The sequence below is a fragment of the Neopsephotus bourkii genome, unplaced genomic scaffold (genome assembly GCF_033783945.1).
Source record: "Neopsephotus bourkii isolate Nb327-2 ecotype Australia unplaced genomic scaffold, CSIRO-AGI_Nbou_v1 NB_1615, whole genome shotgun sequence".
Lineage (NCBI taxonomy): Eukaryota > Metazoa > Chordata > Aves > Psittaciformes > Psittacidae > Neopsephotus > Neopsephotus bourkii.
In genome coordinates this window covers 1367533-1380682 of record NW_026902090.1, presented here as the reverse complement: position 1 = coordinate 1380682, position 13150 = coordinate 1367533, and the positions used below count along the sequence as shown (strand labels likewise).

The 13150-nt window shown below is 47.0% G+C and overlaps 1 protein-coding gene across 5 annotated transcripts in view; it reads right to left on the bottom strand.

Annotated features, from left to right (window-relative positions):
* Positions 1-257: 257 nt before the first annotated feature.
* FBXW4 (F-box and WD repeat domain containing 4) overlaps positions 258-13150 on the bottom strand; it is a 62535-nt gene continuing 49642 nt past the window's right edge. For 4 of the 5 annotated variants that reach the window (XM_061372504.1, XM_061372503.1, XM_061372505.1 and 1 more), the window contains 3 exons: positions 1539-1679; positions 1264-1405; positions 258-1019 (listed from right to left, as the gene is read on the bottom strand). In XM_061372504.1, coding sequence (XP_061228488.1) covers positions 903-1019; positions 1264-1405; positions 1539-1679 — 400 coding nt within the window. In that variant the 3' untranslated portion in view covers positions 258-902. Of the gene's footprint in view, positions 1020-1263; positions 1406-1538; positions 1680-2025; positions 2205-3488; positions 3667-13150 lie in introns of those variants that run through there. The other variant, XR_009728327.1, reaches the window with a different exon arrangement.

Here is a 13150-nt window from a genome sequence, read left to right as displayed (position 1 = left end):
TGCATGTGCCCACAGGATCCTTCAAGGTCTCAGTGTTTGCTGCTTCATCATGCAGGCAGCAAGTGAGATGCAGATCCTGCTTTTTGAATTCTTGTTTGGAAAAGTGACATGAGATCCAGGATCCCAGGCACTGCCTTCAGTGCAGCAGTGTCACAGCATCTAGTTAGGGAGAGAGATCTGTAAGACAGCATCTGAAAATAGGCCCAAGCTCCTCTGCAACCAGCCCCTTTTGAACTTGAAACAAAACATACAGTCTCTTTTGTTTCCCTTCAGAGTTTTTATTTAGCAAAACGTGAACACTTCAGCCCTGCCAAGTGCACAGCTTGACCGGATGGCCAGCTTGGGGAGGCATACACTGAAAGCAGGGCTGGTTCTGCCTTTTAGTTTAATTCTTGCAAAAGACAACACAAGCAGCTCTCAGGAGAGCAAGCACAGGTGAAAGGTGGGCCTGGCTTCAGGCAGCTTTCCCTTCCACCAAATCCCTCCACCCCACACATAGCCTAGACTTCCTTCACATGGCTCAGAGCTTGGCTGATCCCAGCCTGACCAGCACACACAGCTGAGAGGGCATCCTAACTCAAGTGCCCCTCAAATGCTATATCCCCAGCAAAAAAAAAAAAAGAATAAAAAAGAAAAATAAAAATGTTAAGAAACCAAACCCTGACTTACACAAAATAAAAAGGTTAAAAGGTAAAGGACAACAGGCTGTTATTTCCACTAAGAGGCAGGTGAGGTTGAGCAAGTTTGGCCCTTTGTGCACTATTCATTGTAGCCTTCTGGTAGGCAAAAATAATCATCCCTTCAGAAGCCTTGGGGGCCATTCTCAGCTCTCCCACCCTGTGGTTCCCTGAGCCAAGTGTTAACTCTGCTTTGGGGTGACCAGAAGCAGCTGTGGTGCCCTTTCATGGGGCTGTGAAGTCTAGGACGTGCAGGGCTGATGCCAGGGCAGCATACAGACGGGTGGTACTGAAACGGAGGCAGTACACTGGGCTGCTGGTGGGTGAAGACAGGTGAAAGCTCTGCAAGAAAACAGGAGAAACAACCTTTCAAAGAAAGGTCAGCACAAAGACCACAACCAGTATTAGACCCAGTAGCTGAGATGCCGGAGGCTTTTCCCTGCTTATAGGTTAGGCTCTCCACAGTGGGCTTGCTGCAAAGACAGCCCAGCAGCCCCTCTCCCTTCTTCTAGAGAGATATGGGCACTGGGCTGCCAGAGAACAATACAGAAGCTCTGCTGCTGCCCAGCCTCCAGCCAGCTCTCACCTGCAGGCACCGAGTCTGCCGCTTGTCCCAGAGGCGCACCACGCCATAGTAAGAAGAGCCACTGGCAATCATATGGTTCTTATCACTCCTTATGCAGTACAGGGCGCTGTCATGGGGCTCTTCCCACTCCTGGACGCACTTCCTGGATGGGCAACACAAATCGGAGCTGAACCTCCACCACCACTAGAGCTGAGCCCCGGGTTACCTGAAGGAGCTAATTCAGCTGCAGGTGAGTCCCCAGATACTGCACAAGGAGGCCAGCAGGGTATGCTCACCTGGTGCTGGTCCGTATGTCCCAGTAGCGGATGTAGGTGTCATACCCACAAGAAAGGAGAAGGGAGGGTGTTTCGTAGAAGACATCGAGGACTCCAGCTCCATGGTGGAAGTCAGTCCCTAAACAGGTCATCAGCTGACCACTGCAATGAAACACAATAGGGGAAGAGTCATTCAGAGCAAAGCGCCCTTCCAATTCAGCTGGCCACAGCAGAGATGGCATCACAGGAGTCTCCTAGATCTTATTTCTGTGATTTAACAGAATGCAGAAGCCTGCACAGTCTTCCTCTCCCTCCCCCAGCTTCTGCTGCTGGTTGGGCCACTAATTGTCATGGAGGGTGACCAGTGGGAGCCACAAGTGTAAGAGGACAGGGACAGCTGACCCCCAGCAGAACAGGATCATTCGCCTTGGGAGAACTGACCAGTACTCCATGGAAGACAATTATCAACTTAGTCAAACTCCAGCACTTTTGCACAACAGCCACTTACCTGGGCAGTCCCAATCCATCTCAGACTCTGTCCTTCAAAATACTGTCCACTGGGCTTTTTCCCCACATCTTTGACACACAGCTCAGATCCACAGGCAAGTCAGACTCTTCTGGCCCAGTCTGACATGGCTGCTCTCCTCAATCCCCTCCAGTTATACTGGCTACTGCAACCACTGCTCTCTGGGGTTGAACATGACAGGTCAAGAGTGACCACCGCAGGGCTGCTCCAGAAATGACTTTCCAAAGACTAGCTTTTCTTTTATGACCCCCTTCTCCTTTTTAATGCCCCACTTGCTGTGAAGAGCAAAAGCAAGAGCTCCATGAAGCTCTAAGCCAGATGCTTTCTCACCATACCACTCTGCGGCTTGCTCATGTGCAGAACCAGCAGCAAATCAGATGGATGATGCCTGGTGAGGGCAAACCCTGCTAGACTGCAAGAAGAAGCTTGAAAGCCTTCCCTGGGCCATATGAAATTACATCGGGCACATGACACAGCCCGTCCCCAGTATCACTCCACTTGCTCAGCAACCAGCAACCCCCAGCCATAGCAGACTCTCTTGGAGGGGACAATCTGCCCAGCTGCTTGAAAGGGCCACCTATTGCAAACCCTCCATTCCCTTCTCCTCATACCCTCCGAATCAAAAATGCTGGACACAATAAACCTTGAAGCACCTGCTTTTCAAACCCCTCTCCAACAGCCTCTTGGTTCTCAGGACAATGAAGCGGTCCTGAAAGCCGACAGCACGGATCCCGCAGTGGGGTCACTCCCAGCATCTCCCCCCATTATTTTGTTACTTTCTGCTCCTTGATCCAGCATCACACAGTTCTGAGGCACATCGCCAAATGCCTTAATTCTGTCTGTAATCTGGGCTAAAGCCCTCGTCGGGGGATAAAGACCACACAAAAGGAGAAATAGAGTCCCGGGAGATGTTAAAACAAGTAAACACCTTTGTGTCAGGAGAGAGAAATCGCTGATAAAGCAGATTAGTGCCTCGAGCCCTGGTGTCCCCAGATCAGAAGGCGAGCCCTGGCCGATCTTTGCAGCCAGCACGCTTCTATGATCACAGAGCTGGCGGCATGCTGGGGCCAGCCTGTTTCCCCACAGTCACTCTCCAAAGAGCAGATTATGTAGAATAACAATTTCTTTGTGGCTGTGTAATTCCCTCCGTGACCGTGGCTGTGGGCAGCTACATTGGCCCTTGATGCCAGGGCCCTAGCAACCATTTAGAGAGGCCAAGCAGCCCTAGCGATGGCCCCCCCGTGCAAACCTCTCGGACAAGCTTTAACATCAAGTGCATGAATTAATCCCCCCCAACACGAATCCAGGGGTGCTGGCTTATTGGACTTTGTGTTTCTTCAGGCAAAGGATCGAGGGGATTCCAGGCTTCGGCCCTTTGCAACCTTCTCACAATACATTAACCCTTAGAAGGTTACTTACAAACCAACCCAGCAGCAACTCTGCACCTGTGTGCAGGTCGAGATATTGAAGCATTTGCAGTCTGAGCCCTGGAAGCAAGAACTGTGGGGTTTGGCTGGGGCAGATGGGTCCTCAGCTCCACCATGAGAGAGGCATGGATGGGCATCTCTGAGCTCTGGCACTTCCCTGCCCCTCCAAGCACATAGATCTCCTCCACCTGCCATTCTGCAAAGCCAGCAGAACAGATGGACATGCACACAACCCTTCTCAAGGCTTCCACATAGCTTTCTTCACCTAATAGGTTATATGTGTGACCCAGAACTGTAAGACATACCACAGAAGTGTGAGGAGTCAGCTGCTCTCCTAAACAAGCACTACCTGTGAGCTGCTTAAGAGGCCAGACTGTCTGACAAGCCATTGCTCAATGTCCTCTGCCCATTGCTCAGGCAGGAGCAGGGAGTTACAGGTGATAAGCACTCTCAGTGGGCTTAGACCCCTCTCTCCCCAATTCTGCATGCTACTTGTATTTGTTTTGTTTTGCAGGGTAGCTCCTGGACTGATGCTCTGAAAAGGGCAGTCTGGGAGAGAAAACCACTGATGGTCAGCTGCACATGTGCCATGCATCCCAGCAGCACATCTGCTATCTTCTGCTTACTAGCTGAAGCCTGTTGATGTTACTTTCCCTCCACCATGTTCCCTGCTAATACACCTTTAATATGTAAAGGACTAAGTGAGCTCAGGGAGAGAGAAGCATTATGCTGGGGAAAGGTAGCAAGATGCAGAAGGACATCCAGGAATCTTTTACTCACTGGGACCTCTTCCTCTTCTCAGATGCGTGATACAAATCAGAGCAGATCTCCTCACACCTTCCTACCTCTAAAAAAGCAGCCATCACACCCAGAGTGAGCCTGGCCATAGTAAAGCCTGTCTTCCATCTCCCATACCAGACCAGACCTTGTAATGCTGCAAGATGGCAGCAATTTTTAATGGCAACCTGGTGATGTCTCCAAGTGAAACATTTCAGCAACAAAGGGACAGGAGAAACCTGACTCTGGACTCCCACTTTCAGAGCTTGCTGTGCAACCCTGAACACCACCCAGGTGCCTCTCTCCCAGTGTTCCTCCATGCCTTCACACCTCACTGCAGTGGTACCCAAGTATCCCAGAGTCACTCCAGTTTTCCTCCCTCCATTTCCTTTTCCAGCCTAGGCAACAAAAAAAGAAGAAAAGAAGTGTGTGTGTGGGAAGGATTAGTTTTTCTTTATAGGCAGGAAAGCAACACAGATACTTGCAAGTTACTGCAGCAAAGCAAACCTTGCTTAGCTGGTTTGTTCATCAGTTCAATTCTCCTGCTCCAAGAACAGGTCAGCCAAAGCAGCTTTCAACTGGGAGGTCCAGCCCCTGCACGCAGTAGCGGTGCTTCAGCAGTTTACAGAAACAACGCATTAGTTGCTACAGTGAAGCACTTACAATCTGACACCAGGGGAAAATCATCCTGTGCTGTACACTGGGCACACATGCCGAAAGACCTGAGTGTTCTGGCACAGGCACGCTTAAATTGATGAAGATGCAGAACACGATTAATATTTCCCCCATGTTTCAGCAGATTAAGGTGTCTCTGGACCAGCTACCACCAAGCCAGGCTGGATCCATGTAGCACACACGGCCATGCTGAACCCATGCTGGGAAGAAAACTCTGCTACCACAACTCTCACAGCCTTGGGATCTCAAGTCAGTACCCACAAATTGTCCAGTCTTCATTAGCCCAACTACTCTTTGCCATCAAACCCCAGTCCCCAACAGGTTCCACATCCTAGGGAACAAAACCCACAGCTAATCCTTAATAATCCATGAAGGATCAAGATAAGCCGTCAAGGAGCAACAGAAAAGCAGTAGATACACAAGCACATCACCCATTGTTTCCCAATTTACATGGGCAGAAAATATCTACTCAATGAGGGACAGAAAGAGATGTGATAGTTAACTTGAACCTTAGTTCTCACCAGGATCACAAACATGACAGGTTTCCTGGAAAGACCAGTCTAGAGCCAGAGCTCTTGGCTTCAGCACCTTAACCACAAAGCACCCGGGCCAACACACTGCCTATAGACACACAGGTCCTGCTGAGCCCCCAGTGCTCAGCAGGAAACTCACAGATATTCCCAGTATCTTCCACTTTCTCTTAAGCATCTAGACAGACTGATATCATACTGGCAGTAATCCAGTACCAGCCCACAGGGAACAGAGCCAGAGCAAATGCAGCAGCCTGTTTTGTCCCTAGCACAGGAAAGCTGTGTTAGCACCAGGCTCTGGACTTGTTGCCGATAGAACAAGATGTTTAAACAAAGTCCCTGTGCCTGGGAAATGTATCAAACCAATGAGTCCAAAAATGAAAGGCATTTTGTTCAGGCACTATAGAGAATCCTTTGATTCGTCTCCATCAATTCCCACGTTCTTCAGAAAGCAAGACTTTAAAAAATTAGTTTCCAAATAAGCTATTTGTTCAGGATTTCCACATTTCACTCTTTTAATGCTGGAAATCCAGTCATAAGCACTGCTATCATGATACCTCCAGAAGACCAGGAGTCTTCTAAGGCTCTATTTATTCTCACCCCAGCAATATACAGACAAAATAAGACTGGTCATGGCAGAACCCAGATGGTTAGTTTCCAGATAACCCATGGGATGCTGCTGTCACCATGTTAAAGCCATCTACAGCCTCCCAAGCTGCTGCAATTATTTGTGTTACCATAAAAGCTCAGATTTCCCCAAGACCTTGCTGATAGCTGGAGTCTGCACCTCCCTCCCTGTACCCTGCCCATTTCCTGCAGGTCTTGGCCAGCTGTCTCCAATACACACGAACTACACTCCAAAAACTGGGATGAAACAGTAAACACTTTTCTCCCCACCCTCAATTTCTGGTCACCCCAATTCACTAAAACTGATATTATACAATTATGCAAATTCGAGGAAACTGCTGAATCCAGAACATCCGCTGAAAACAGATGTGTGAAATTAAGGACATACTCATTTGCTCTGGAAGCCTCATCTGTAAACTGTGATCATCCACTGAAGAGAAGTCATTGCACATGAGCAGGTGACTATTCAGAAACCAAGCAGAGCTCTAAACCAGTATTTTAGCCCCAATATCTACTTGCAACAAGCCAGGTGAGAAGCATATACTTTAAAAAAAGTGGAAAGAACACCATTCAGTTCAAAACACTGGGATATCCAGACTGAGTATGAAGCAGAGGAAGGAAACAAAATCCATTTAAAAACCCTTATCCAGAGTGCAGCATTTGCACAACTTCCGTCATTCAAGTTGGAGAGTTCACCAAAACCAAAGGGAAGAGCTGAGCTCTTGACTCTTCCAAGTCGTTGCAACAGCAGCTGGGGCACCCAGGGAGTGCACCATCTTATGCTAAGAAGGGAAAGTGTTGGTCAAACAATGTCTATAATGTGAATAGGGCAAAGCACAGATCCTTGGCAAATACATTCTTCATAGAGTTATCCTATGCCAAGGTTACTCCCGCACTTAGCCAAGGCTACTAATTCCTAAAGGGAGATGTGAGATTGGCTTGGGGAATTCTGAAGGAGCACCTTGATGTGAAATGGCTCAGAGATGCTTTTGTAAGTGATTTTCAGAAGAAATGCCTCTCTCTGCTTCCTCAGCACAGCTGAAGGGACTCGAGGCAGTAGGGGGGAATGACACCAACGATGGTTTGAGATTGTGTCAGGGGGACACAGAAGAGGGAGTTTTGCCTTCTTTTCTTCTGCCTTCTCTGAATTGGCCCACACACGCTTTAAATGGTCCAATAAAAAGATACAATTTCTTTACCTTTCCAGCTCTGGGACCCTGTGAGTTTTTGTTGTTCGGGTTCCCGTAAGGTTAAGTTCAGAGGATAAACTGACACGCTGGGCTATGGGAAAAAGCCAGTTTCTTCAAATAAAGCCACAACGGTGCAAAAGAGACCCTGCTGGGGCTTTTATTTGGGAAAACAAACAGAAATGGCACCAAGCCCTTCTGCTTTACGAACCAATTTAACTATAAAACCAATGTTCTCCCTCTCGGGGCTGAGGAGGGGAGAGAGACAGGACATGACAATAGTCCAAAACTTGGGGGGGGGGGAAAGAAAGAAAAAAAAAAGAAGATAGGACAAAAAAAGGTTGTCTGTCCTCTTTTCTTTCTTGTCCATGGCTCCTTTTCTTAGCACACGTGTGTTCTTGTAAAAACGATTAGATTGCAATTTGTATAACATGGTGACCCCCAAATTCAGACATTTAACCCCTTTTCTCTGCAAAGAATGTCAAGAATGTCTTCTCTGTCTTTCTTTCCAACGGGAGGAGTAGGGGGGAATTCTCTCAAACTGTGATTTCTTGGGGGAAGAGAGAAAGAGGGAGGCGAGGAAAAGAAGCAGGGAATTCTCAAAGCCTCTCGCCTTTCGCCCCACTTGTGTGGGAACAGGCGGCTGTATTGCTCCCTTTCTGGACAGAACTCTGCAGGTCTCCTTTAGTGGGGAGACAAAAAAAATGGAGAGTCTAAATCAAAACAAAGCCATCTGTTTAAATGAGCCACTGCTAGCCAGTGGCAGAGGGGGTTCCTCATTCACTCCTTCCCATTCTTCTCTCATGCCACTGTTGATTCTCTCTCAACCCAGGGAAAAATAAAGATTGCTTTTGCTTTGGCTCAGAGGGATGAAACTGATTGATGTGCTTGGAGTGTCCAGCCCCCACCCCACACTCTCCGATTGTTCAAGGCCTTGTAAAGTTGTCATAAATACGCCTGAACAGGAGTGCAAAGGCCACAGCATGCCCTGGACATGCACACATCGAAAGGGCAGTAGCTGGCCTCATGCTCATCTCTAGTGAGACAGGGCCAGACTGCCATAAGGAGGAAAGGACCTGTATGTTCTTCCTTTTTATGATGGTTTTACATTTAGGTTAAGATGCATCAGAGCCCTCTTAACAGAAGGAAAGCAGAAGATGTCCAGCTTATGTGAGAAGGTTCAGAAAGATGATGTCAAAAAAAGTTCCAGAAATTACTAAAGAACCACAAGGCCCCAAACAGTTTTGTGAACACAGGCATACATTGCACGTAAGACTGAAGCTATCCATTTATAGTTAAGAGACAGAGCTCTGAACACAACAGTCTGTTAAAAGGAACAGTCATCCAAGACAACACCACCTAAGAGGCTCCCTGCAGCAGCAAGCTTTCTGCAGCACTGGCTCAAATAGTTTGCCATAGGTCTGATACTTTGCCTCCAACAACGCCCAAGATCTCAGAGCAAGGGAATCAAACCCTACAGTTCAGAGTTGTAGAACTAGAGTAGGAATTTCCTCCTGGCCTTTTCAAGTGACTACTTCATGCCTGAAGGCAGAACACCTACTTATATCTAGTCTTGATGCTCAAGTCATAAGTGGGATTGTTAGCTCCATGAAGAAGAGCCTGCTTTTCCCTTTGCCTAGATCTACATCCAAAGTCTCTGTCCTATCTACCTTACTGCAGAGGGAATGGTTCCCAAGGACCAAATTAGAAATGCAAAGGCAGCCGTTGTGCAAAACTGATTTAATATGAACAGACCAAGAAAGAATTTGCCTGAAGACAAGAATTTCTCCCATATGACCATATGGCCTGTCATTTTACCAACCCTTTTTCCTTTGAATTTCAGTAAGAAGGCATGACATTTGTGTTCCTGATTAACCCAAGAACATATAAATGGGAATAGCCAGAACTGATGCTTAAAAAGAGTAACCAAAGCCATCTGTGGACAGGATGGGGAAACAGCAGGGCAAAAAAAAAAGCAAAAGAACCTCAGAAACAGAGAACAAACAGCCACCTGAGGAAGGGCAACTACCTATGGATCATCCCACTGTGAGCAGTGAGCAGAGGCAGCAGAAGGCACCCATCTGTATTCACTTACCTCATGTAAGCACAGCCCAGAAAGCTGTTTAGCTTACTGTTAGACAACTTTTGGATTGGTTATTGTGATTTGAAACTGTGCTCAGCTAAGACAGAGATGCTGAGAAAGAAACCCAAGCCTGAAAAGAGTAGGAAGCCTCTTTCCCATAAAGCCTAGGGAGAGCTTCCTTGGCAAAAAAAAGATATTTGGCATAATTAATCTATAGAAAAGGAGGGTAGGAGAGGGGATTCTGCATGTACAACATGGTATTATGATTCTTCTGCCCCCCAAATCCTGTGAGACTGTTATGAGTGCCAGGATAATATTTGCTATTGCTTGTCTCTCCTGTTACCAGCGATAAGCACCCACTTCTCTGTGCGTGGATAAATCCAGTTTAAATACCCGGATGAAGCAGACTCCCCACAACTCTAAGTGTACCTTACATTTTCTTTTGATTTAGCACCTCCAGTTTGGGAATCCATTTTCTCCCTGCATCCAACAAACTCCTTCTGTTATTAAATTAGAGGGTCTCAAACTTGTTTAAACCTTGGAGTTCAAAGCTGCAGAGAGAATGATCTACAGAGCTTGTTTTAGAACACAATGTTAATAAGTCTGCTTGTGCATCTTGGGCCAAGCTTCTACATCAAAAGCTTTAGTTGAAAACATTCAGCAAGCTTTATAGCAAATAACTAGACCTGCAGACTCTCACTTTATTTATCCACTTCCCCATATAAAAATATCTCAGCATGACAAGTTGCAAAGCCAAGAAGGACTGGATTTAAACAAGAAAGCATCAGTAGTGACCAGCTAATCAGGGTGTTCAGTACTATATACTGCAACTGTCAAATTGCACTTGCTGCTGAGGAACAGCACAGAGAACTCAAGTTTTATAGCTCTCCCTCCCTGTTGACAACTGCTCATGTTCACTCACTCAATGGCTCTAAGAGCCACCAAAGTGGATGCAAATCAACATACACTGAAATCTGAAAGACAGCAACTAATTCTTGCCCAGCCCACTGCACAGACAGATGGAATCTAAGAAGGGTCCCATGGAAGCACATACCAGAGATCAAGCAGCAGCAAGTTAGCAAGCTTCAGCTGCTTGTGATGGCAATGCTCATGCTGGCTCTCGGAAAGAAAGAGCACAATGTGATAGCACTAAAGGTAAACACGGATTACTAACCTGCTCCGCAGCTGCCTGGCTACCCTGGAAGCCTCATCCCCACCCCTCTGCTGAGGGCACCAGTCACACACCTGAATCTCCCTTCTCCTCCACTCCCAAGCCACTCTCATGAATCCTCTACCTCCCACCTCCCCAAAACTTGCAGACATCAAAGGCACCTGCCTTGAACACCTGAAGAGCAGAGGGGCCTGACGGTCAAGAAATGAAACTATCTTCCCCTTCCATCCACTCTCTGTTTTTTTCTCCCTCATCCCTTTGAAAAAGGTGGCAGAGATAAATGGAGAACAAAGAAACAAGAAAAAGCCACAGCTTTGGCCCACACCCTGCCTATTACTTAAGGGGGAAGGAACTCTTCCGAAAGAGGAGGTAAAAAAATGTGCTCAGACACAATGGCTCAAAAGGCCAGGCAGCAAACCGGGCCACTTTGTACTGCTAACAAGGGAAACCTAATTACAGGAAGAGGGCAAAGAGGGACAGATAAAAGGGATACAAAATTTCAACATCTGTTGCCATAAAGGGATAAGAAGTGGGGAAACGCAAAGTGTCAGTTTGGTGTCAGTGACGGGGTAAAGCCACTTTCAAAGGACTCAGGAGAGGGAGAAAAACCGAACAAGAAATTAGAGGGTTCTTAAAAAAACCCCAACAAAATACAAAAAAAAAAAAAACCACTCTGCCAAAAATGCTTTCAAAAGGGGAGAGGAGATGGACAAAGACTGGGTATTTAAAAGGTGGAGGATCTGGGTGGCTTGCAGGGCACAGCTAACTTTGGCTCAGTTTTCACAACAGCTCTTGTGCCCTGCATCTGTCATGTTGTGTCACAGGAAAGGACAATATAGGACTTGTGCATTCAAAGTGTTTACAGCATAAGGACTACCATGTCAGACAGATCACTGGTCCATTTCAAATATTAGGCTTGGCAGAGTTGCTGCAAAGAACCTCTGGAGTATCCTACCTTATGGAGAAGCATCCTTGAGGCAGGGGCATGTATCACCTAAAGACATGCAGACCACCATGACAGGCTAGGGAGCATCAATTCTCTGCAGGCAAATGATAAATGCTGACCTTGGAGCTGTTCCCAGTGGTGCATCACCCTCATCTCCCAGGGAGATAAACTCCCAAAGGAGCATGATTTGAAGAAAGTATCCTTTTCTCTTGCTTGCCATTAACTGGCTGTTCTGCTGAGCAACACACTAGCACTGGCAGATACGAGAGGATGGTCCAAGACAGAAAGGGAGCAGAGGTACATAACCTGCATGAGGGGCAGCTGCCACCATATTCTTCACTGGCACTGAAGGGCAAGCAGACTGCTAGGTGTCAGCAAGGCCTGATACTAGATGTAAGGACAAAGGTTTGTATCTAGTACCTCATACTGCTAATCGTTCTCCTTTTTTGTGCAGACCCCTAATCACCAAAGCTATTTGTAGCCCCCCCTCCATGGACACACCTTGAATGGCAATAAGTGCACAGCAACTTCCCCACATCTAAAAGCAATCAGATGGCATAATATAGCATGTGCAGGATGAGGTATGTCCTGCAGAGGTGCAGCTAGCCAGCTTCAAAAGCATAAGAAAGAAAAACCAACCCTCCTTCATTACAGGAGAAAGGGCCAGGTGTAGCAGCAGCTGGAATTTCAGCCATCAGAGACGGTGTCTTCGCATTACGCGGTCATTCCCCTCCTTTAGACTCCTCTTGACAATTGCTTGTTGCTGCCTGTTGTGGCTTTGATCCAACACCATCATCTCAGCAGAGTCAGAAATGAAAGACAGTTGTGGGGGTGGGATGCAGCAAGAGGTGTTTCCTTTCCCCAATAAAAATTTCCTCACTGCCAAACCCAACCAAGCCCTTTTCAAAGCCCAGGACATATTTCCAGGTGAAGACTTTATCCCCTTCCTCTTGGAGGGATGAGAATGGCTGCCCCAGGGTCAGGGAACTGCAAAGGTCATAAATATGAAACATACCATGACCAACAGCTACAAGCACCAGCCAAGGACTTATCTGGCCTGGAACTAAGATGATCAGTACACAAAAGGTTATTTAAGCTTTAAATCCTTTTGTAGCACGTTCCAGCTCTCAGCTGTTGGGGAAAAAGACCACCTACACCAAGGGAAGAGAATGCCACAGAAACTGCTGCAATGTTACACAAATCCCCATGGATAAAACAACCAGCTAACTGCACTAACTGTTCTTGGACAGCATTAAACATCTAAGCTGTGATAAGGATCCTGTAGTTGTAAAGAACACATCTTAAGCACTACTCTACCCTGCCTCATTTTTTTGACAGAGCAGTTGCCTGGATTTTGCTCTTGGAGATAATGTCCTTGCCATGGTCAGGGTCTGCAGGTTAGACTCTGGCTCTTAGTGGTCACAGGAAGCGCTAAGCAACAAATGCAGGAGGCCTGGCTCTGTCTTCCAGATGCTAACAGGACACACTGGCCACAGGAGAAACTTCTCAGTCCTGGTAGCTTTAAGATTTTGAGTTTCCATGCCATGCAACCACTTCTGGAGTCTGGCCAGGGAGACAACATGCATAAACGTCAAAGGAAGAAATAGCATTTCCCTATCAGATCTCTCCTGGAAATGACTGGAGCCTTTGAAAATCAATCCAAAGCTCTTTTGGGAAGAACAGT